General features: G+C 36.5%; 1 protein-coding gene across 7 annotated transcripts in view; it reads left to right on the forward strand.

Annotated features, from left to right (window-relative positions):
• Positions 1-26,448, forward strand: part of FOXJ3 (forkhead box J3) — a 145,647-nt gene that overhangs the window by 69,860 nt on the left and 49,339 nt on the right. For all 7 annotated transcript variants that reach the window (XM_035018853.1, XM_035018854.1, XM_035018859.1 and 4 more), the window contains one exon: positions 13,157-13,240. In XM_035018853.1, coding sequence (XP_034874744.1) covers positions 13,157-13,240 — 84 coding nt within the window. The remainder of the gene's footprint in view (positions 1-13,156; positions 13,241-26,448) is intronic.

The following is a 26,448-nucleotide window of genomic DNA, read 5'->3' on the forward strand; positions in this document are numbered from 1 at the left end:
TGCATTATTTTTCTTGCATTTATGATGCAGTTTTATATCTTCTTAATTTTGAAGATCTTCATTGTATTTACAATAGTTTTATATCTTACTCATCCTTTGGTGGCCAGCTCAAATGTCAGTATTACTCTGAAAGTTGTTAACAGTCCTTTTTCTCCCTCCTTCACCTTTTCTTTTTCCCTATTTTTACCTCTCTTTTTTTTGTTACCATAGCTCTTTGAGCGTACCACTGTTACAGTTCTTGAATGATGTAGCCATCTGTGCTTTGATCTGTTCTAATCTCTTGTGAGTTTTTGTTGACCAAGATTGGGTCTTTGAGGGGCACCTGGCTGGCTCAGTTGGAGGAACATGTGACTCTTGATTTTGGGGTCATGAGTTCAAGTCCCACATTGGGTGTGAAGATTGCTTAAGTAAATAAAACTTAAAAAAAAAAAAAGGGCGTCTGGGTGGCTCAGATGGTTAAGTGTCTGCCTTTGGCTCAGGTCATGATCCCAGGGTCCTGGGATCGAGTTCCGCATCGGGCTCCCTGCTAGGCGGGGAGCCTGCTTCTCCCTCTGCCTCTGCCACTCTCTCTCTCTCTCTGATTCTCATGAGTAAATAAATAAAATAAAACCTTAAAAAAAAAAAAAGATTGGGTCTTTGACATCTTCATACCCCCCCCCATAGCACCTAGCATAGTATCTGTACATAGTAGATACCTAAATGTTTATCATAAGAATGATGTTTGTCTTTTCCTAGTTAAGTAGCTGTTTTTTGGTTTTTTTTTTTTTTTTTAAAGATTTACCTATTTTGAGAGAGAGATTGAGAGTGCATGCGAGGAGCAGGAGGAGGGGTAGAAGGAAAGAATCTCAAGCAGGTTCCCTGCTGAGCGTGGAGCCTGGAAGCAGGACTCAATCTCCCCACCCTGAGATAATATGTTTTTTATCTGTTCATCAGTTGATGGGCATTTGGGTTGTTTCCATTTTGGCTATTATGAAAACTCTGTTGTGATCATTTTTGTACAAGCTTTTGTATGAACATAATATTTTCATTTTTGTAGGAGTGGAATTGCTGAGTCATATGTTTAATCTTTTGAGGAACTGCCTACTTTTCCATAGGAGTACACTATTTTACATTCTTACAGTTATGAGGCTTCCAGTTTTTCTTCACACCCTTGCCAGCCCCTTTTATTGTGTCTTTTTGATTATAGCCATCCCAGTGGGTGTGCAGTAGTGTCTCATTCTGTTACGAGTTTGATTTACATTGCTCTAATGGGAAACAATGATCATTTTTTCATGTATTGGCTATTTGTATATCTCTTTTGGAGAAATGTCTATTCAGATCCTTTGGCCATTTTTTAATCAGGTTGTCTTTTTAATAGTGAGCTTTATGTGTTCTTTATATATTTTAGATACAAGTTCTGTATCATGTTTTGTGGATTTCCTTCCCTTCTGCAGGCTGTTTTCTCACTTTCTTGATTGTATCTATTTATAAAACACAGGTTTTATATTTTGATAGATTTATCAATTTTTCTCTAGTTGCTTGTGCTTTTGGTGTCATATCTAAGAAGGCATTGACTAATTCAAGGTCATGAAGATTTACACTTTTTAAAAGAGTTTTATAGTTTTAGCCTTTACATGTAGGTCTCTGATCCACTTTGGATTATTTTTTATGTATGGTGTTAAGAGGCCCAATTTCATATTTTCGCATGTGAATATCCAGTTTTGCCAGGACCATTTGTTGAAAAGACTATTCAGTGTTTTAGCTCAGTCTGTGAAAAACTATTTGACCATAAAATAGACTTATTGGGGCACCTGGGTGGCTCAGTTAAGCGTCTGCCTACGGCTCAGGTCATGATCCCAGGGTCCTGGGATTGAGCCCAGCATCGGGCTCCCTGCTCCGTGGGAAGCCTGCTTCTCCCTCTCCCACTCCCCCTGCTTGTGTTCCCTCTTTCACTTTCCCTCTTTCTGTCAAATAAATTAATAAAATCTTTAAAGTATATATATATACTTATTTTATTTCTAGACTCTTAATTCAAATTACCATAATTTCATAGTAAATTTTAAAATTAGGCGATGTCAATCTTCCAACTTTGTTCTTCTTTTTCAAGATTGTTTTGACTATTCTAGGTCAAATACATATTTATTTTAGGATCAGCTTGTCAGTTTTACAAATAAACTGACTGCAATTTTGATAGGGATTGCATTGAATTAGAGATTACTTTGGGGCATATTGCCATCTTAACAATATTAAGTCTTCCAGTCCGTGAGCACAGGATGTCTTTACATCCTTTATTCCTTTTAACTTAAGGAGTAAAATGCTGGGTATGTATAAAAGCAAGTAGAGCTGCAGTATCTTAAGTCCCATGTAGCTCTGGATGTTCTGAATTTTTCATTATTTTAATAATTTAAGTCTGTCTTCAAATAAGACATTTATTGGAATTAAGTTTGGCAGTCATTTGTTATTTATATAAAAAATATATATATTAAATATATATTATAACTTCATGCTAGTTGTAAAGTTTGGCTCTGGAGATATAAGGATGAGTACAAGATCACTACCATTAAAATTTCTGGTCTAGGGAGGAAATCACTTATAAAGAGAATTTCATAAAATATATTAGGTTCAGAAATAAAGATTTTTTTGAAAGTTGTTGACCCCAGTCTTCACTGTGTAAAAGATTTCACTACATAAAAAAGTGATTATAAATTGTGTATTAGCACTTTTTACAGTGTTGCCTAGTTGTGATAGCTTATGGAGAAGTTAAAAAAATAAGTAAAGGCTCTTAAGACTTTGAGTTCTGGATGGGTTAGTATCAATAATATATTTTTAATGAATTTTCAGCATTTATGAATTAATTACAAGAAAACTTAGAATCAGCATGCCACATAAATATTGAAGGAAATAAATAGCATTCAAGTGAAGCAAAAGAAAAATTTAAAAAAAAAATTCTCTTCAGCTATCTGGACTCATCTCTTACCAAGTCTTTTTTTTTTTTTTAACCTAGTCAAATGAACAGATTCTTTAATTTCTTATTCATTCTCATAGATCTGTGACTTTAGCACCAGAATTCTCTGTGTGGTTTATGCCATGGCTTCATTTGGGAGTTCTTTGGAAGCCTGGAAACTCCCTCTCAGAATATTTTTAAATGCTTAAGCTAGAATATACAGGATTAAAAAGATAAGCAGTTATATTAAAATAGTTATAAAATATAACAAATTTATGATACAATAATCTACATGCTTCCTTAGTAACATTAAGTAACAAAATTGAATATGGTAGCATATTATTTTTGAATGTGTAGCATGTTAAATAACAAAAGTAGAAATGAGTAATGAGTAGTAATGACTGACATTTTGAGACAGAACTATTAATGTGACAGGAATTAATCTGATTTTTAGATATTCCTAATATCGTCATTTGTTCCTTACATTCATAATGGAAGGAAATGCTCAATTTCATGAAGTCCCTGAATCCTGCATAGACCCTCTAGGAGTTCATGAATGCCAGGTTAAAAAATGCTAATTGAGCTATTTCCTCTGCCTAAAATTTTTTTCCCCCCTTTTCCTTCTACCACATCTGAGCTTGATTATCCTGAGTTTCAGCTCAGTTGTCTCACTTAGCACTTGCTGATTATTTACTTGCCTTTTATGTGCTATAGTCATTATTCTAGGTATTTGGAATACATAAGGAAACAAAACAGACAAAAATTCATGCCCATAAGGAACTTAGAGCCTTATGGGAGAATAACAGTAAACAAATACATAAATCATATGGAATTATATAGAATGTTAGATAATTAAAAATGTTGTAGAAAAATATGGAGTACTATAAAGTGGATTCAGTGTGGATTGCCATTTTCAAAAGAGTAATAAGGTAAGCCCATTGGGAAAGTGACTTTTGAGCAAGGACATGAAAGTGGTGAGAGTTAACTATACAGGTATCTTTTCTGTCCCCCTTCACATCAGTTGAGGACTGAGACTTCCGTTTTATTTGTATTCCTAGTGTTAGCATTGTGAGTAACATGATCAACCCTTCATTAACTGTCATTAAGAGAAAGGTTGTTTACCTTTCTGGTATCTGCCCATAGTTTGAGAAATTTAGCCAGTTTGTGTGATTTCAACATGTGTCATTTTCCTAGTGGTGGGTTAGATAAATATTCAGGTTATGTCCAGGTAATAGCTTGTTCTTATATTTACTTTCTGATATTAAGCTTCACTAAATATATTTTGGCTGTTATTATTAATCTTTTGTCTTTTCTTGTGCAAAGTAGGAATAAAACAAATGTTAAGTGAAAAGATAAGGGGCACCTGGGTGGCTCAGTCTGTTAAGCATTGACTCTTGATTTCAGCTCAGGTCCTGATGAGATCGAGCCCCGTGTCAGGCTCCACGTTCAGTGGGAATCTACTTTTCCCTCTCCCTCCCCCTGCTTGTGTGCTCATGCTCTCTCTCTAAAATAAAGTAAAAAAAAAAAAAAAAATTTTTTTTTAGAGTTTAACTTTTGTAGGCACAACTCTCTTTGGCAATCAAATAAAAGTTGTAATAGAAAAGCCCTTAAAGGGCGCCTGGGTGGCTCAGTTGGTTAAGCGACTTCCTTTGGCTCAGGTCATGATCCTGGAGTCCCGGGATCGAGTCCCGCATTGGGCTCCCTGTTCAGTGGGGAGTCTGCTTCTCCCTCTGACCCTTCCCCCTCTCATGCTCTCTCTCTCTCCCCCAAATAAATAAATAAAAAATATTAAAAAAAAAAAAGAAAAGCCCTTAAAATTCAAGATTTGCCAAATATTATTGTGCTTCTCTCTTAAATAGAAATTGTAGGAGCTGAAGAGTATTAGAAAATTAATACAAAACAATATGTGATCAAATACTGGAGGAGGAAATACTTCATATATATTTTATTTAATCCTTGTTATATCATCAGGGTCCATTGGATCCAGTTCCGTTTTCGAGTATCTATTTTGAGCAGTCTAATTTGTAAAGACGATTATTTTATTACTTTTATTTCTTCGAAATCTTCTAAAGAACAAATAAGAAAGTTATATATTTTTAAAAAAGAATAAAACTTATTCTATCTTGCAATTACCATGTGATTCTTTTATAAATGTAACATGCATTATGGGATTTTATTGATCTTGTTTTTCTTAAATCTTGCAATGATTATGTCACCTTATTTCATCATTGCCCATCAGTTTTTCTCCATCATGCCCAAATATTAAAATCACAAGACTACAAAAGAATGATTGAATGATCTAGAAGGATGATGTAGTAATGAAGTCATCATGGTTATACTTCAATTTTCTTATTACTATGTTGCCCGCTTTCAAGAATGTATAATAAAAGTCTATAGAAGCCATTTAAAATTTTTTTTTTCTTGGGGCGCCTGGGTGGCTCAGTCGTTAAGCGTCTGCCTTCGGCTCAGGTCATGATCCCAGGGTCCTGGGATCCAGCCCCGCATCGGGTGCCCTGCTCGGCGGAAAGCCTGCTTCTCCCTCTCCCACTCCCCCTGCTTGTGTTCCCTGTCTTGCTCTGTCTCTGTCAAATAAATAAACAAAATCTTTAAAAAAAAAAAAAAAAATTTTTTTTCTTTTAACTTTCACTGAATAAAGTTGAGAGTTTAGGGTTTTTTCCCGTCCATAAGGACAAAGATGAAAATTGACAAAGGAAAATGGTTTACTTTTATCTGTAGAATCCCAGAAAATGAATACAAAGACAGCAGCACTTTAGACTCAAATTGTCATGTTGATAATCATCATCTAATGATATCTTAATCTTCCCAACTTCAAGAAATACTGAGTTACTGATACATTTCTAAGGACAAAAAGATAAATGTAATATTCTCATCCCTTTAGTCATTCAAGAAGAAGGTCTTCATCATATAGTATTTTGTGACTAGAATCAAAATCATCCTGTTTTTTCTGGAAAGTCTTCTGACAGTATTTTTCATCTTTTATATTTCTGCACCAAAATTCACTTGATATCATAAGAGGACAAATCCTGAAACCTGATGTGTATACAAAAGAGCTTGCGAGGAAATAGATGATCCAGAAATGAAAAAGTTAATCAGGGGCGCCTGGGTGGCTCAGTTGGTTAAGCGACTGCCTTTGGCTCAGGTCACGATCCTGGAGTCCCTGGATCAAGTCCCGCATCGGGCTCCCTGCTCGGCGGGGAGCCTGCTTCTCCCTCTGACCCTCCCCCTTCTCATGTGCTCTCTCTCTCTCTCTCAAATAAATAAATAAAATCTTTAAAAAAAAAAAAAAGAAAAAGTTAATCAGAGTCCTCATTCTGTTTGGGGTTTATAAACCAAATATGAGAATGTGTTTTACAATTTTGGAGCAGAGATGGGCATCCTTCACCAAAATTCTGAGCCATCAAAAATTTCAAAAGTACTGGATTTTGAAAACATAAGTGCAAGAAGAACCAGAAGTAATAATATGCTAAATCTACTAAATATATATTTGAAATCTGGAGTCAGTATTGCGTTTTGGTAGTAAAATATAAGTTAAAGAACCAGAAGTAATAAAAAGTAGAACATTTTAGAGATTGGAAATTTGGAATCAGTATTTCTAAGATAGATGTTTGTTTTAGTTCTATGCATGACAGTTGAACAGTTAGTTGTATTCAGGAGATGTTGACCATTTTGGTGTATATATTTTCAAAACCAGGAAAACTTGAATATAATAAAAATAGTATGTATTGCATATGTTTTAACTTAAATTCCTATTAAAATAGTTCATAAATTTGTGTCCACTGTCCTTTTTATTATTTATCCTGTAAGTTATTTGTAAAATGACTTAACATCTCTGTCCCATGGACACTTCTTGTTTATAGTTAAATAGTAGTAACTAGATTTCCTAGTATATACTTAGTGCTAATTGTCATGATAACTCTGTGATGTAGATATGAGGAAAGTAGATCAAAGGTTTGCTAACTTTTTCAAGATTGTTGAACCAGATCTGGGGTTTGATCGGGTATGTTGATCGATTGATGTTCTCTTTAGGATACCACATGTCCTTCTAAGTATTGTTGTACTTATGTTGGAATTCAGCATGGTTCATTACTCAGGGAAAAATTCATGGAGAACTTGCCTAAAAGGGTAGGAAATGAGAGACTGGTGTCAGTATGGCTCAGGAAAGAGTTAGAGTTATCTCAGCTCTTGAATCAGGTGAACAAATGGCCCAGAGAATGGATTTAGTAGACACAAATTTCAAAACAGCCACTATATAAGTATATTGAAAGAATCAAATAATGTATATTCAAATAATGAATGAATGAACAGACAGGGAATTTCAGTACAGAGATGGGAACAATGAAAAGAACCAAATGAAAATGTAGAGCTGAAAAGAACTATAACTAAATGGATAATTCACTGAGTGGCCTTAACAGCATATCCTATAGATAGCAGAAGAAAAGACCTATGCCTCAGGAGTATCTAAAAATTATAAATGTGTGTGCCCCCCCAAAACAGAGCTGCTTGGGGCGCCTGGCTGCTTCAGTCAATAGAGCATGGGACTCTTGATCTCGACGTTGTGAGTTCAAGCTGTGCACTGGGTGGAGATTACTTAAAGATAAAATCTTAAAAAAAAAAAAAATCCAAACCAAACCCCCGAAAAACTAGAACTTCCAAAAAAAAAAAAAAAAAAAAAATCAAACAAAAACTGTCCGAACTAAAACAAGAAATAGATCCACAATTATAGGAAGAGATTTTAACACATTTCTCTCAGCAAATAATAGAACAGTTAGACAAATAAGTATTTAAGGATCTGAATACTACATTCATCAAAAGCAGAATATACATTCTTTTCAAAGGCACAGTAAATATTCACCAGGATAGACCATGTGCGGGGCCAGAAAACAAGTTTTAGTAGATTACTAGAGGGTGAGATTTTATAGAGTATGTTTTCTGACTAGTAGAATGAAATTAGAAATCAGTAACAAAAATGTATTTTAAAAAACCCAAATGTCTAGAAATGAAATGATACATTTCTAAAGTACCTCTGGGTTCAAAGACAAAATCATAAGGATATTAGAAAGTATTTTGAACTGACTGGTAATGAGAGCAGAATATATAAAAATCTGTGACATGCAGCGGATGTAGTGTTTAGGAAGAAGCTTACAGCTTTAAATTAGAAAAATCAGAAGGGTCTGAAATCAGTTACGTAAGCATTTACCTTAAGAAGTTAGGAAAATAAGAGCAAATTCAATCCAAAGTAAGTGGAAGGAAACAATAAAGGTAAAATTAGAAATCAATAAAATAGAAAATGAACAAACAAAAGCAATGAAACCAGAAGCTTTAATATTTAAGGAAAAAGCAATGCCAATCTTCCAGAAAGTAAAAAAAAAAAAAAGATAGTGGATGAAGGAGCAGTTTACAGCTCATTTCATGAATTCAGCATCACTGTGATACCAAAGTCAGGCAAAGAAATAATCAGAAAACTTATCCAGTATCCTTTGTGAACATAGACCCAAAGATCTTTAACAAAATATTAGCAAATTAAATTCATTGATATATGAAAAGGAGAATATGTTGTGATCAAGTGGGGTTTGTCCCAGGAACGCAGTGCAGGTTAAAATTAGAAAACCAATTGATATGTATAACTCACTAAGTAGTAGAATAAAACAGAAAAATCATATCTTAAGTGTAGAAAAAAAAATTGAAACTCATCTAGCAAGCTAGGAATAAAAAGGAATTTGCTTAATTTGATTAACAAGGCATCTGTCAAAAACAATTTACATCATATTTAATGATGAGAAACTGAATGCTTCTGAGATTGAGAAAAAACAAGGATTTTTGCATTCACCGTTAGGCAACATTCTAGTAGAGGTCCAAGCCAGTGGAGTAATGCAAGAAGAAGAAAAGACATACAGGTTGAAAAATACTAAGTGAAACTGTCTTTGTTTGCAAACAACATTATTGCATATGTAGAAAATCCTAAAGAAGCTGTGGAAAAGCTCCTAGAACTAATAAGTGAGTTTAGCAAAGTCACAAGATACAAGGTCAATATAATTTTTTTAAACTACCAAGGAACCAGTGCAGGTTAACAAAAGCAATTCCATTTGCAGTAGCATGCAAAACAATGAAATACTTTAGGGATACATTTTAACAAAGTAAATGCAGACCTCTTCACTGAAAACTAAAACATTACTAAGAGGAATAAAAGAAGATCTAAGTAAATGGAGAGCTATAGCATGTTTATTGGTTTGTGGAATAGAGAACTCATTGTCGGATGTCAGTCTTCTCCAAATCAATTTATAGGGTTAATGCAATCCCAATAAAAATCCTAGCAAACTTTTTTTTAAGAAACTGACAAGCAGGTTTTCATGTTATGTGGAAATGCAAAGGACCTAGAATTGGCAAAACAATTTTGAAGAAACCGAAGCTGTAGGACTTGTAGTGCCTGATTTCAAGGCTTTTTATACAGCTAGAATAATCAAGACACAGTGGTATTGGTATAAGGATAGACATGTAGATCAATGGAAGAGAATAAAGTTCAGAAATAGACCCATGTATATATTCAGCTGATTTTTGATAGAGGTGCCAGTGTAATTCAGTGGGAAAAGGATATAGTCTTTCCAAGGAGCGGTGCTATATATGTGGGTGGTGGAAAATTTATATTGATCCTTACCTTATACAGACAGTTAACCCTAAGTGAGTCAGAGACCTTAACAAAAAGGTTAAGACTATTTTACGAAACATCTAGAAGAAAATGTGGGTGAAAATAGGGGCGCCTGGGTGGCTTAGTTGGTTGGACATCTGCTTTTGGCTCAGGTAATGATTCCAGAGTCCTGGGATGGAGCCCCACAGAGCCCCACATTGGGCTCCCTGCTCAGTGGGGAGCCTGCTTCTGCTCCTCCCCCCTTCTTAATGTGCCCTCACACTCACTCTGTCTCTCTGTCTTAAATAAATAAATAAAATCTTAAAAATTTAAATACATACTCCAATGAAGTTGATTTTAAAAATAAAACCACACAACAAAAAACTGTCGTTTCCTACTTGCTGCACATGAGCCTAGAGTAGTATGTCTTACTCTGGGAAGAAATTGGATGGAATGTATGTTTGTTGGTAGACTGTATTTGGGCAGTTCAGTTTCTGTGAGAAATATTATTTAATAAGGAAGAGCAAAAGTAACTGCTTTTTAAAGGTAGCTGAAAGGGACCCTTTGTGGTAAGATACAGGACATAAAATTTACCATTTTAACCATTTTTTAAGTGTATAGTACAGTGGCACTAAAGACATTAACATTGTTGTACAACCACCACCGCCATCCATCTCCAAAACTTTTTCTTCTTCCCAAACTGAAACTGTATACCCATTAAGTAGTAATTCCTTATCTTCTCATACCCCAGCTCATGGCAGCCACCATTCTACTTTCTGTGTCTATGGTTTTGACTACTCTAGGTACCTTATGTAAGTAGAATTACATAATATTTGTCTTTTCGAGATTGACTTATTTCATTTAGCATGATGTCTTCATGGTTCACTCATGTTATAGCATACATATGTCAGAATTTCTTTCCTTATATTTTTATTTATTTTTTAAAAAGATTGTTTTAGAGAGACAGTGAGCAAGCACGTGTATGCATGTGAGCTGGAGGAGGGGAGACACAACCGACTGAGAGAGACCCAGGCACCCCAGAATTTACTTCCTGAATAATATTCCATTGAATATATGTCCCACATTTTATTTATCCATCTCTTGATGGAAATTTGGATTGCTTTATGTTTTAGCTATTGTGAATAATATTACTATGAACATAAGTATACAAATATCCATTCAAGTCCTTGCTTTTGATTCTTTTGGGTATATATGTAGAAGTGGAACTGATGGATCATATGGCAAATTCTGTGTTAATTTTTGGATGAACTGCCACTTACTTTCCATCGTGGCTGTACCGTTTTACATTCCAGTAGTGATGTACAGGGGCTCCAGTTTGTCCACATCCTTGCCAACACTTTCTGGTAATAGACCTCCTAATGGGTGTGAAATGGTATCTTGTGGTTTTGATTTGTGAAGGGAAATTTTGAGGTTATTTAATTTAAACCTGTGATTTCACAGATGAAATTCAGACAGTAGGTTAGCAAGTGCTACTTAAGGTGGAAGATTTTACAATTTCTTTTGTGAATCATTTCAGCTGTTTGTATTTGCATTTGGGCATTTAGGGTTTTGTGAGTACATCCTGAATAGTTAGGCTTATGAACAATAATTTTCTTTGTTGTTGATAGATTTGTGACAAGCCACAGCCAATCATATTTTGTGTGGAAGAACAGATACTTTTTTATAGTTTTATTAAAATGTTTAATAATAAGTCAGTCTGATGTATGGACAGTGAGCAGTTTCCCCAGATTAATATACAAATATACACCCATGAAAACAACACTAAACACTGGAATTTGTCATTTCTGTGAACAGTGGATTTTAAACTATTGTCTGATGAGTGTTGGTTTTTTCTTCCTGCTTTATTTTTCAACTTGTGCAACAAGTGAGTATAAAACTTTTTTCCTCCTTTGTTTATTTTGAAACTTGCTAGCTGAACCTACTCATAAAATCACTTTTTATTTTTAGTGCTTAATTTCTGTACCATGTACATTTTACATGGTTCTTGGCAAGTTTACATCAGGTCTGGTAGACTAATTAGCTGAAACTACAGTGACTACTTTGAAAAGATATCATGGGAGAATCCTCCAGTAATGGCTGGGTGATGAAATGAGTGCTAAGTTCAGGTACTTGCATAGACCAGGATCTGGGAAGGCCTGGTATCATACCCTGTACTCTTTAACATTGTTGGCACAGTTTGTTCAAATGCTTTTCTTCCCATTTTAACAAGTGTTTATTGAGTACTTGCTATGTGTCTGACATTGTGCCTGGCACAGTGGATATAGAAATGAGTTTCTGCTGTTAAGGAACTCAGCCCAGAAAGGATATAGACCTACAAATAAGTTTATAAATGTTAAGTGCAGTCAACAGTCTAAATGTATAAAATGTATGGAGATCTTAATGGAGGGATAGAATGATGAATTCTTAAGGACAGTGGGAGGATCAGAGGTAGGATACCTTTAGATAAGATCTGAGCTAAATTTTGAAGGTGGAATGTGAGGTTGTTAGTGATAGGGTGGATATTATAGGCAGTGAGATCAGCATGTAGGGCAGGCAAAGCTGTGTGAGAAAGGACGTGGTATGCTTAAAGAACTCTAAGCAGATAATTCATATTGGACACAAGTTTGAGGATTGATGGATGAGTGCTGTATTTCCCCTCATTGTCAAATACTGCCTGAAAAGGAGCCTGGGAAGCTGAGATGCATATCTCCCTTCCTTCTTTTCTTTTCTTATTCTCTCCTTCATTCCTTGAGAGAGAGAGAGAGAGAGAGAGAATGAATGTGTGTGTGTGTGTAAACAAATTGAGGGAGAAGGGAAGCAAGACCTTGATTCTGGTCCTGGTTCTTATACCCTTGGTTGAACAAACCACTTCTTTTTTTGAGCTTTGGTTTCTTCATCTGTATAACAATGTGTAAACGGTATGATCTGTACTTTCCAAATATTTTTTAAAGGAGTCACAGTTTTTGAGTGCCTGGAACACAGTAGGTACTAAATATGTATTTTCAAATGAGTGGTCTGAGAACTTGTGTCTAAGAGATGATAAATAGTTAAAAAGTTGTGACAGAATAAGCAATAAAAGATTTATTTACAGACCATTGCTTCCCAGGATGCATTTATTATATAATATGTGTTCAAGCAGTTTGTCTTTATAAATTGTTTCACTTACCATTTAGATTTGTGAGGTCCCAGAGTATAGAAACTATAGTATCTTTATACATAAAACTCTATTAACCTTGAATGTCCTGTGCTGTTGTAGTTATCATATATGTCCAATTAAAAATCAGTATATATTTTAAAAGTGTGTTCAGTTGGTCACTGCACTTTACTTTGGCTGTGGCAGAAGTTCTTGGACCTCACTACTTCAGATTGTGATTTTTTTTTTCTTTTTTAATCTAGTTGTAAATGGACTTTTTTTCCTCATATAAACTACTTTTCTCAGTGCAAAGCCTAGTGTATTTTCTCATGCTACTTTTCCACTGTTGTGTCTGCAGAACATTTGCTACTGGAGCAGAGGATTATAAAAATCCATTCTTAATGGTGTAGAGTTGCTGTAATATACTGTTAATATAATTTCTTTTTTTTATCTTTAGGGGTCCTACTGGGCAATAGACACCAATCCGAAGGAAGATGCACTGCCTACTCGGCCAAAGAAGAGAGCACGATCTGTAGAACGGGTAAAAAGCTCTTTATCGCAAATTTAGTATGATAGAATTTATGTCAGCAATATAGATTTTTAAAGTTCATTTCTAATATAAGTACAACCTTAATGAAGGTAGTATTTTATTTGTTTAGCATTTCTGTTTCTTCAGAGCACTTTCAGACTCATTTTATTTGATCTTAATAACTCCTTGAGTGAGGTAAGTAGTTTAGGAATTAATTAAAAAGTTTGTTTTATAATTAGGGCACAGCTCCTGTCTAACTGAGACTTGAATCCAGATCTCTTAAATTTTAATTTGGTATTCTTTCCTGTGTATCTACAACATTGAGGACAGGTTTTATGTAACAAAGCTATCCCTTTCACTGCAGATAATCAGTCTAATTACATTGAATTTTCCTGATTGTCTTCACAATACTTTTTCCTGCTTCCAGCCATGTAGTAATTTTTATACCAAGTCCTATGTGTAAGTGTTGCTTGTAAGATCATTCTTGTGAATTTATGGTTAAAATTAATTTATAAGAATGAAAGAGAAAAGGAGCTCTAGTTGATATCCTCAGTTATTTTTTGGAATAGACTTGGTCAACACTTTGGCGGTCATCAGACATTAATTTTACCTTTCAGCTTTCCCCATTCTGTATTTTCATCATCTCAACTAAAACACATATACATACCATTCTACCCTGCTCTTCTTTAAGACTCATTTCAAACCTTAACTACATTGTGAAACTTTTCCTCACATCTTTATTTTTGTTCTTGTAGAACTTTTACAAAGTTCTTTTATAGAATTTCTCACACTTTGTAGAAATTATTTGTCTCTATATTTGTCTCCTTCGCTGGACTGTGATCCCTTAAGAGCTGAGAAAATATATTTGTATCTCCAGTGTTAGTATTTTTCACAGCTTATAGTAAGTATCAGTAAATGTTTGCAGAATAAATTAGGGCAAGGGGAATAAGATAAAAGAAACTGGGTAATCATTTGGTCAAATAAATTTGTCTTCTGCCTGTTCTTGGTAGTGAGATAAAACTTCCCGATCTCAAAGATAAGGACCTTAAGCTGGGTTTAAGTTGGGGTCAGGTAAGCTCATGAAGTATAGCAACAGTGGGATTTAGTGAGGCAGATTTATGGAGCCAGCAGAAGGAATTCAATATTCCAGTTATCAAGCTATATAGAATTAGAGGTGAACTTTTAGGCCAGAACACCTTTTGGTTTTATACATACCAATGTTTAAGAAATTAAAGTTTAGGGGCGCCTGGGTGGCTCACTCGGTTAAGCATCTGCCTTCAGCTCAGGTCATGATCCCAGGGTCCTAGGATCGAGCCCCATGTCGGGCTCCCTGCTCATTGGAGAGCCTGCTTCTCCCTCTCCCTCTGCTGCTCCCCTGCTTGTGTGTTCTCTCTCTGTCAAATAAATAAACAAAATCTTAAAAAAGAAATTAAAGTTTAGTATTGGTGGGATGGTTTTCTGGTAAGTTTTAAGACTGAGATGTTGATGAGCTATGTGTGTAATGTATGTATATAAACCATATGTAATGGTTTGAGAGGGAATGAACTTCAGTTCCTGCCCTCCAACTTCTGCCTTTTAAAGGAGACATAGCACTTGGGCTTTAATTGTGTGAAGATAACGGAGTACAAAACATTTAGCTTCTGTTGCCAGAATTTGAAGGAAGGGGAGAGCTATCCACATTGTTAACCCAGAGCATCAACAAGGATGTATATCTTGGAAGGCTGAGGAATTGTGGCCTTCTTCTCTCCCATTTGTTCTCTTCTTCTGAAGTTCCTGGAACTTGAATTATTTTTGGAAATTTGAATTGGTAGTTGGGTCGACAACTGTGCATTCCTTTTGGATATCAGCCCTGAATTTTATGGTTACCTTGTTTCATAGTTCTTAGAGCGATCACTCTATTTTTGAGAGTCCTTTTTTTCCTGAAGACCATATTGTCCGTTTTACAGTGGAAGTTTATAGAAATAAAGGATTCAAATTACAGAAGTATGTTTTACATACAAAGCATGTGTTCTTCAGTGTATATTTTGGACACATATTTTCTATATTTTCTACTGTTTATCTTTTTAACTTCATTTTAAGTTAAAAAGCATGTAAAAGCTTCAACAACTTACCTTTGTAGTATAGTTCCATAAAAGAGCCAGTCTTTTGTTTAATACTATTGATAATTATTTTCACCTGAGCTGTGTATTGGTTGCTCTAAAAGATAGTCTTCATACAAAGCATAATTTCTTGCTCTGACAAACTAGTTATGTCTATTTTTTCATTTAGCGGTGTTTTTGGGAGTTGAGGGGAGGTAGTATTTTTATTAGAACAGTTTGTATTTTAAATGACCATTGGGTTTTATCTAAGGAAAAGCATAAGATAGTCAAATAGTGATGGTTCTGAATATGATATTTATATGTTAAAGTTTTCTCAAAAACTAAACATGGCCCATAAATTGAAACTTTTAAAAAGATTTTATTATTTATTTATTTATTTATTTGAGAGCGTGAGAGAGAGCGCGAGTGAGCAAGGGGGGAGGGACAGAGGGACAGGCAGAGACAGAATCTTTAGCAGATTCCCTGCCCAGCGCGAGCCTCACAGGGCTCGATCTCACGACTCTTGAGATCATGACCTGAATCACCCAGGCACCCCTATTTTTATTTTTTAAACTAATTTTTACACACCCAGCGTGGTGCTCAAACTCACAACCCTGAGATCGAGTCACATGCTCTACTGACTGAGCCAGCCAGGCGCCCCTAAACTTTTAAAAGTTTTTAAAATGTAGATGGTAAATATGTTGACATTCTTGAAAGTTTATTAAATTTCTGAAATTTGTAATTTTTCCCCATGTGTAAACATGAGAATTCTATGTGAAAAATCAAAATATTTTACACATTTTTGAAGAGAGATGAGCTTTGAGAGGAACAGAATTGGCTTTCTAAACTGCTAAAGAGAATGGATTTTTAAAAATGAAAGTAACCATATCTTTATGTCCTAAATAAAAAATAAAGCGTGATAGTTAACGAAAAATAAAGCGAGATAGTTATCTCCAACCTAATATTTGTAATTTCTCTGGATCACCTCCTTGGCCCTTCCATTTACATGAACATAAGCCCATGTTGTGTCTTGATCATTACAGCATTCCTTTCTTTTCTTAATTCTTGCATATATAAACGTCTCTCATTTCCCTTTTTCTTACTTCTTTCATCTTCTTACCACTTTTTCTTTATCATAAAATGGACCTGCAGACTTAAAAATATTATTAAATCAAGTTTAGCATGGTGAAATGAATACGCTCCTTTACTAGAAGTCCTTTGTTTCTCTTCTGGCTTTACAGGTTACTTGTTCTTGTGACTTTGGCAAATTGTTTTTTGTTTTGAGTTTCAGTATCCTTAATTTTAAAGTGAGAGGATAGAAGTCTTTTTTTTTTAAAGATTTTATTTATTTATTTGAGACAGAGAGAATGAGAGAGAGAGAGCACATGAGAGGGGGGAGGGTCAGAGGGAGAAGCAGGCTCCCTGCCGAGCAGGGAGCCTGATGCGGGACTCGATCCAGGGACTCCAGGATCATGACCTGAGCCGAAAGCAGTCACTTAACCAACTGAGCCACCCAGGCGCCCCGAGAGGATAGAAGTCTTAACAGCTGCTTTGAACTGAATGTTTGTGTCCCCCCCAAAATCCATATGTTTGAAACCCTAATTTCAGTGTGACAGTATTTGGAGGTGTGGGCCCTTTGGGAGGTAATTAGGTCAAAAGAATGTAGTCCTCATGAATGGGATTAGTGCCCTTAGAAGAATAGGCCACAGAGCTAGCTAACTCTCTTTGCACCATGTGAGAAACCAGTGAGGATACCTTTAACAGGCTTCTCACCAGAACCTGACCATGTTGGCACCATGATCTTGGAGTTCCTGCCTCTAGAACTGTGAGAAATACATTTCAGTTGTTGATAAGCCACCTAGTTTATGGTAATTTTTTATAGTAATCTGTGCTAAGACAAAATTGTAATAATAATAGATAATTATATTGAGTTTATGTGCCAGATGCTTTTTATTTTTATTTTTTTTAAAGATTTTATTTCTTTATTTGAGAGCGAGCACACACATGAGCAGGTAGAGGGAGAGGGACAAGCATACTCCCTGCTGAGCACAGAGCCCAACATGGGGCTTGATCCCAGGTCTTGATCCCGGGACCCTGAGATCATGACCTGAGCCAGAGTGAGACACTTAACTGACTGAACGACCCAAGCACCCCCAGATGGTTTTTAAAGAATTTATGTATATAAACTCATGTAATTTTTATAGTAACTTCAAATAATGAAGCTGATAGGTATGGATGTTAAGTAAGTTGTCAAAGGGTAGTAAGGACAATAAGTACCAGGTAGCATTATGAACCTAGGTAGTCTGCCTTTAGAGTTTATATTGTTTACAACTGTCCTTTCCTACCATTAGTATTTGCTATGTTGAAAATCACAACACTGCATCAGATTTCTTTGTATATATACATATCTTGTCAGCTAATGGTCCATGATTTTAGAAGAGAACCCCCACATTGAACATATGTATATATAAAGTTGATATATGTACACACACAGAGACACACACACATACATGATTATAAATGACAGAACAAGTACTAACTGATAAGTCTATTAGACCAGGCAAGGATAACTAAAGTGACTCAAAATAGATAATGCTGCCCTCAGAAAGCCTCTGGGAAGAGGAGTGAAACTTGGCATGTAAATTTTTTGGATAGAAATGGTAAAGGATGTTGTTCCACTTGGAGAAAACGGTGTGCAGGGTTGACGGGGCAAGAAGTATGGGTGGGCATAATTGAGAACCTTTTTAACTATAGTGAAGAGTTTAGGCTAGGGTGTGGACATTTAGATAAGGAGTAGAAAGCCTAAAGCCTTGGGATCAAGGAAGTTAACTTTGATTTGATAGCCTGTAGTGTTGAGAAAGGAATCAAAACAGTTAAGAAAGATACTTCTCTTTATAAAATACTCCTTGCAAGAGGAAGATGCTGTAGGGGAGAAAAATAACTTTCCCTCTACCCTTCTAGGTTGTTGGCTGAGACTCCCCCTCCCCCATAATAAAAAGGCAGATTAATAGGAGAAAACCAAATTTAATTACATATGTACATATGGGAGTCCCACAAAGATATGAGACTCAGTGACAGCCAGGCATTTGAGGCTTATATACCATCATGAGCTAAGGCAAGGGATGTGGGTCTGGGGCTTTAGAGAAGAAGGCAATTTACAGGAAGGTGGGAGAAGAGCAAATGTTTGGTAAATAAATGTCCTGCCATGCAGATAAGTCAGATATAAAAAGTTATCTCTGGTAATAACTTTCTTCCTGGTATAGGCCCCTTTCTAAATTCTTTTGGGCAGTTGAGGAGGAGGTGGTAAAAAGTTTTTCCTCAGTCTACTGGATCTTACTTGCCTTCAGCTCAGAATAATCCTCATGCCAAAGTGGCATGTTCTGGGATGGCTTGTTCTGAACCCCCTCAATGCTGAGTAGATGGAACTGCCATTGTGAAATGACAATGGCCTGGGCTAGGGATATATGCATGAATAAGTAAGTTCTCTAGAAAATTAGCATTAGCATGGTATCTGGTCTCTTAATATGTACTCATAATTGTGTGAAATGCTGCCATTTTACCAGTTTCATTTGACACATCTTTGTTTTCTAGATACTGTGTGTCAGGCATTGTGCTAAAATTTTATGCAGTATACCAAGAAAAATGAAACACGATAAAACACAGAATTCTAGCACAAGGTCAAAGTATGTATAGAAAGTATTATAAAAAAGGTATGACAGATTACTGTATGCAGAGGAAGGAGACATTGTTTTACTGGGACTATCTGGGATGGTTTCATAGGGGTTCTGTGCCTTGGCTTTCAGGTAGAGATAGGCAAGGCAAGATAAGGCAGCATTCACTGAGCTTTAGGCACTGCTTTAGGTGCTGGGGAAACATCATTTAACAAAACATTCTCTGCTCTCCTGAAGTTTATATTCTGATTGGAGGGGTTTTGGATAGGGAGGCATGAGATAAGAGGTCATGATCAAGGATACGATATGGGGTGAAATAGTATCAGGATTTGGGAGAGAACAGAGCAGTTCATTTTATCTGGATGAGTTTTTCCTCTTTTAAATTAATTTGCATTATTCATGCTCTTCATTGAGAGAGCGAGCACATACCTTTTACATTTTAAGCATAGAGCGAAGTATTGGAGGAATAGAGGTAGGCAAGACAGACTCTTTCCTTGTGAAGCTCTTAGTTAAGCAGGAAATCTAAACATAATTCATAATATTGCTTGCTGTCTCAGCATAATTAATAGTTCCCTATTCATTCTCAAAATAGCATTTGGAGGATAAATTATGTGGTCACTCTAAAGATGAGGGTCTTGAGAACTTTGGGCCCATATAGCAGAGAACTGATGTTTCAGTGAGGTCTGTTAAATGAAATAAGGCAGATGAGGATGATTGGCAATGTGAAAGAGTGAGGGGGAATTACATGTACAAGCCTAGTCATTTAAAAAAAAAGTGCCCAAAGGGGTACCTCGGTGGCACAGGTGGTTGAGCATCCGAGTCTTTTTTTTTTTTTTTTTTTAAAGATTTTATTTATTTATTTGAGAAAGAGAGAATGAGAGACAGAGAGCACGAGAGGGAAGAGGGTCAGAGGGAGAAGCAGACCCCCTGCTGAGCAGGGAGCCCAATGTGGGACTCTATCCTGGGACTCCAGGATCATGACCTGAGCCAAAGGCAGTTGCTTAACCAACTGAGCCACCCAGGCGCCCTGAGCATCCGACTCTTAATTTCAGCTCAGGTCATGATCTCAGGATCATGAGATTGAGTCCTACCTTGGGCTCAGCATGGAGTCATCTTGTCCCTCTCCCTCTGCACCCCCCGCACCCTCCACTCGCATGCGTGTATGCCCCCCCATTTCATTTTTTCTGTCCTATTTGTTTTTATACCGATTAATTTCTCTTTAACCTTTTGCATTTATTTTGCTTTTTAACTTGGTTTTGCTTGTTCAGTTCAACCAAAGAATATATTGAAAAGTGCCCTGTCTACTGGAAGCTGCTGAGGGTAGAAAAAAGCAAAATTAGCTGGGTATTACCTACGGAGATTTTTTTGAAGACTGGAAAACTGAAACTATTCCAAGTGATGGGGTTTTGGACTATAGGTGAGGTTCAGTGGGGTGGAGTCCGGAGCCGACGACTAAGAAAGAATTCTTGAGAGGTCTTTGGTGCAAAATGGTTTATTAAAGCATGGGGACAGGACCCTGGGCAGAAAGAGCTGCTGTACTGGGGTTGAGGGATGGCTGATTATATACTGTGGGATTGGGGGAGGTAAGGAAAAGGGATGTTTCTAAAGAACTTTCATATGCTAAAGACTCACAGGATGGGGGGGGGGGCTTGCCATTGTCTAGTTAAGGTTGTTTACCCTTCTAGTAAGGTATTAACATTAAGATAGTTGGGAACTTCCTGGAGGAACATTACACTCTTGCCCATTTCAAGTATCTGTAGATGGGCTGCAGGTTACAAAGACATTTAATTGTATTTACATTCCCTTCTGGAAGCTATTGCTAAGGCTTTTATAAGTAAACTGAGGGAGACTCTTGTCTTGTAGGATTGTGATCTCTATAAGTTAACTATTTGTTTTTCCTTTAGGACAGCCAGGGGTGCCTGAGGAATGTCACATATATCCCATGGTGGGGGGAGGTTGTGGGGTGTCAGCTTCTGCTTTGTCCTCAGCTTGCCTTCTGTTCCCTCATCACAAGGGAACTGAATGGTAAGGAATAGAAAAGGGAACTCAGGTTTTAAGCAGTTCTTTGTTAAAAAAAAAAAAAGTGCTTGAAAGAATGAGTGCTTCACATTAGTACAGTTTATCTCTTTTATCATGTTGATAATCACAGAAACATATTCTTCTCTGTTCATTCTTTGATTGTCCCCTCCCCCCCACTTAAATCATCTTTGCTTATAGGAATCTGTTATGCTAAAGCAGTGTGAGGCCCATTCAGGGGGTCCATGGGGTGAAAATTGTGTTCATAATACTAAGATGTTCTTTACCTTTTTTACTCGTAATTTTTCAGAGGTTACATGACCTGTGATTTTGCCATAGATTGAATGCAGAGGTCTTCTGTTAAGCAAAGCATTAAAGCAATTTGTTTAAAAATGTAAAATAATGCCATTCTTCTCATTGTTTTTTTTTTTTTTGAGACTATATTTTTCATACAAAACAGTATTTATGTTAACATGCAGTGTGTGTCACTGTTTTAAATGAATTAATAAATTTTGTCTCAGTTTAAAATTCTAATAGGTAAATAAAAATAGATATGTCACATAAATAAAAGCTCTTTGGGAACCTCAGTAACTTTTAATAGTGCAAAGGAGTTCTGAGATCAAAAAATTTGAGGACTGTTGTGCTAAAGGAAGATTTCCTGTCTCTTCCAGGAGACATTCTTTTTGAGAAAAGAAGATCCCTGTCATGATTTGAGCTCTTTAAGTAGACAAGAAATTGAGTAGAGGTAGTTTGAGGGGTGATACTAGGAAAGTGGGGCAATTATCAAGTCGCTTATCTGTGTGGACTGGCTCAGTCAAATTGGGAAATGCTGGGAGGTGGTTTAGAACTCTGGGCAGCAAGCTATCTATCTATCTGTCAGCTCTTCCCCCTCATTGAATGATGCTGCTGCTGGGGGCATTACCTTTTCTGCACTTCTGGCCTGTCCTGCACAAAGCCAAATCATGGTCCTCAACTGAAAACAAAACAAAACAAAACAAAATCAGGTGGAGAGGTAGACGTGTTTGTAGTAAACAAGGTAGAAAGGAACACAGAGGGGAATGTGGTTGCTACATGTCTTCTTTTCTGTTGGTGGAGTGTATGTGTGTGTTTTCAGATCTGTGTGCACCCTTTGTTTTTTGTAGCCTCTTGCATTTTCATAGCCTTTGACTTATTTCTTAAAGTGGATCCAATCCAGGAAATCCTTTAAAAAATCTTGTCTCTTCAAGGTGTGTATGGGCGCACAACTGTTAAATTAGTAGACCGAAGGTGCATCTTTTTGAGTATATTGTTTCTTGTAATTGAAAGAGACCCTTCCTGGTCACTGGTTAGGGTTTGCCTAAGTGCCTCATTCAGGGTTTTAAAATAAGTGGACAAATTTAGTATTGTTGTAGAAATAGTTGAAATGGTTGTATGTAACTGTTGCTTATGGATAGTGAGGGCACATGTTTACTGTGTTTCTCTTGTATGCTTGGCAAGGTAAGGTGCTTTGAAAGGATTCTAAGTAGGAAATAATGCTCCTGGGATGCCGCCAGTGGTAGGAAATAGAAACTCTAAAAACAAAACCAAAAAACCCCCTGTAGATTGTGTTATATTTTAGCAGCATTTAATCATCCAGAGTTCTTCTGTTTAAGAACATAGTAAAATTATGAGCAAAATCAAGTCATGTTACAAAGTCATGAGGTATCACTTTTATTAATTCCAAGTTTAGGGGAAATAGAACTTAGGAAGTTAGGAGACCTAGTTTTACAGTTACTGTGTTATAATTTAGATGTTTAATTTTTCTGGCCATAGTTTCTTTATATATAAATGTAAGTGGATTGTCAGCTCTGTAGGCCCTGGAAATCCCACAAGTGCAAAGGCTCCAAGGTAGAAACATACCTGGGATCTTGAGAAACAACAAGGAGGTCACTGTGGCTGTTCTAGTGTGTGGAGGAGGGAATAGTGGTTTGGAATATAGGTGAGGTTCGGTGACGACCAAGAAAAAATTCTTGAGATGTCTTTGGTGCAAAATGGTGGTTTATTAAAGCAAGGGGACAGGACCTGTGGGCAGAAAGAGCTGCTGCCCGGGGGTTGTGAGAGGAGTGACTGATAATATACTTGGGAGTTAAGGGAGGTAAGGAAAAGGGATATTTCAAAAGGATTTTCCTATGTTAAAGAAGACTCACTGGATCCCAGAGGCCTTGCCATTGTCAAGTTAAGGTGGTTTTTCCTCCTGGCAAGGCATTAACATGATAGTTGGGAACTTCCTGGAGTAACATTACACTCTGCCCACTTCAAATATCTGTTAATGGGCTGCAGGTTATAAGGACATTTAATGGTATCTACATTTCCTTCTGGAAGCTAGGTTATTGATAGAAATGCTTTGTTCCTGTAAATTGCTAAGACATTTGTAAACTGAGGGAGACTCATGTCTTGCAGGATTGTGATCTCTAAGTTAACTATTTCTTTTTCCTTTCCTTTGTTTAAGGGCAGCCAGGAGTGCCTGAGGAATGTCACGTATATCCCATGGAGGGGGGATGTGGGGTATCACTTTCTGCTTTGTCCTCAGCTTGCCTTCTGTTCCCTCATCAGTAGGACTGTAGAAGTAAATGGTGGGAGCAGGAAGTAGATTGTGTAGAGCCTTGTATGCCTTTTGTAATAAAGACTTGGGTTTTACCTTGAGGTAGGGGTAGAAGGCCATTGGAAGGCAAAGTAGTGACACAGGAACAGTGTAGCTGCTATAGGAGAATGGTAGAAGCAGAGAGATAGGAAATTGCTGTGGATGGTTTTGCTAAAATCTTTTAATGCATTGTTTGGAAATTATCTGCGGGAGTAAAAGCCAGATAGAATATATAAACTCACTCTCTTAAACATTTGGCCTCTGCAAAAAAACAAAACAAAACAACCCATATACTCTGCAGTTATCCAGCTTTTATTGGGACAAAAATGGGGGCATATACATTACTTTTTCTTGAAGTTATATGTGACAGTTCAAAGATGATTACAAGTTTAATTAATCAGGAAGATAACTGGAGGATGGATAAATAGAAAAGATATTCTTCTAGGCAGAATATTCTACATTTTCTGCATATCTGGGATTGTTGTCATTTTGTGACTTAGTTTCTGTTATTGTTATACAGAGTGGTTTTGTTGGTTAAATGTTCCCCCATTGTGTGCCTTTTTTCATCTCTAAGCCTGAGTCTGAGTAAGGCGGGATTTAGTTAAAGGTATAAGTGAGCAGAGGAAGGAAAGCAGTCTACATTCCTACTCTTAGAACTAGAACTGAAAAAAACATTTATTTCAATTGGGTGAACATGTACTGGGTGTACATTATGTGGGAGGAACTACATGTTGCCTCCAGGAGGTAGGTGTGAATAGAATTTCCTGGGGGTTAAAAAGTCAGAGAAAGGGCGCCTGGGTGGCTCAGTTGGTTAAGCGACTGCCTTCGGCTCAGGTCATGTTTCTGGAGTCCCGGGATCGAGTCCCGCATCGGGCTCCCTGCTCGGCAGGGAGTCTGCTTCTCCCTCTGACCCTCCCCCCTCTCATGTGCTCTCTCTCTCTCTCATTCTCTCTGTCTCAAATAAATAAATAAAATCTTTAAAAAAAAAAAAAAAAGTCAGAGAAATCCTATCCAGTAAGAGATTGTAAACCAGGAAGTGTTTTCATGAGGGTTCATTCCAGTGAATGGGTAGGATTTAGTTTAGTTTTGTTTTTTGACAATACTATTGAGAGATTGTTTATGTACAATTCATCAAATAAAGTTTACAATTTGAGAAGTCTTCACATGTGAAATTACACCAGTATCAAATGAACATTTTAGTCACCACCAAAAGTTTCCTCTTTCCCCTTTGTCGTTCATGCCTTCTTCCATTCTCATCTCCAGGTACCCCTGATCTGAGGGGTAAAGGGTGGGGCAGGAATTGACATCTTAACAATATTGATTATTCCAAGCCATGAAAATGTTGTATCTCTTCATTCATTAGGTCTCTTAATTTCTATCAGGAATGTTTTTTTTGTGTTTTTTTTGTTTTTTAAAGATTTTTCATTTATTTGACAGAGAGAGACACAGCGAGAGAGGGAACACAAGCAGGGGGAGTGGGAGAGGGAGAAGCAGGCTACCCGCGGAGCAGGGAGCCCGATGCGGGGCTCAGTCCCAGGACCCTGGGACCATGACCTGAGCCGAAGGCAGATGCTTAACAACTGAGCCACCCAGGCGCCCCAGGAATGTTTTTTAGTTTTCAGTGTAGGGGACTTGGATATTTCCAGTTAAATTTAATCCTGAATATTTTGTTTTTAAAAGCTATATATTTTTAAATCAGTTTTCCAATTGCTTGTTGCTGGTATATAAAAATTTAATTAATTTTTATATGCTAACCTTGTATCCTATAATCGTGTTAGGTTTAGTAGTCATTTTATAGTGCCTTGGGATTTTCCATAATAAACAGTTATGTGATCTGCAAATAGACAGTTTTCCTCTCCCTCTTACTCTTCTGTCTCTTCCCACCTTATTAAAGTGAACTAGAATCTCCAGTATAGTGTTAAATAGAAGTGATGAAAGTGGTCATCCTTCCCTTATTTCCATTTTGAGGGGGAAAGTGTTCAGGATTTCACCCCTAAGTGTGACATATCTGTAGGGCTCTTGTAGATACCCTTTATTAGATTGAGGAAGTTCTCTAGTCCTAGTTTGCTGAGAGTTTTTAATCATGAGTAGATAGGTGTAGGATTTCATCAAATGCTTTTTCTATACCTATTGAAATGATCATATAGCTTTTCTTTATTCCATTAGCATGTTGAATTACACTAGTTGCATTTAGAATGTTAAACCTGCATTCCTTGGATAAACCCTACTGAGTCATGATATATTATCCCTTTCATATATTGTTGGATTCAGTTTGCTCTGTTTTGTTAAAAGATTTCTGCATCTGTGTTCATGAAGGATGGATTTATAATTTTCTTCTTTTGTAATGTCTGTCACGTTTTGGTATTAGGATTATATTGGCCTCATATTGGTAGTATTCTTTCCTCTATTTTCTGAAAAAGTTTTTGTAGATTGGTATATCTTTCTTGAATGTTTGAGAAAATTCATTAGTGAAACCATCTGGCCCTACAGGTTTTTTTGTGGGTAGGTTTTTGATGTTTAATTTATTTGATATGGGACTTTTCAAATTTTCTCTTTTTTATGCCACTTCTGATAAATTATATTCTTGAAGGAATTTGTCCCTTTCATCTGAGTTGTTGAATTTGTTGGTATAAAGTGGTTCATAATATCCTCTTTTAATATTTATAGAATCTGTAGTAATAACTCTTCTTTCATTCTTGAAATCGAGGATATGTATTTTCTTTTTTTTTCCAGTATAGCTGTTTCTCAATTTTGTTAGTCTTTTCAAAGAACCAGGTTTTGTCTTTGTTAATTTTTTTTGTCTGTTTTCTATTTGTTTATTTCTATATTTATCTTTATCATTTACTTCCTTCTACT

Source organism: Mirounga leonina, unplaced genomic scaffold, assembly GCF_011800145.1.
Source record: "Mirounga leonina isolate KUSES-001 unplaced genomic scaffold, KU_Mleo_1.0 Mir_173, whole genome shotgun sequence".
In the NCBI taxonomy this organism is placed as follows: domain Eukaryota; kingdom Metazoa; phylum Chordata; class Mammalia; order Carnivora; family Phocidae; genus Mirounga; species Mirounga leonina.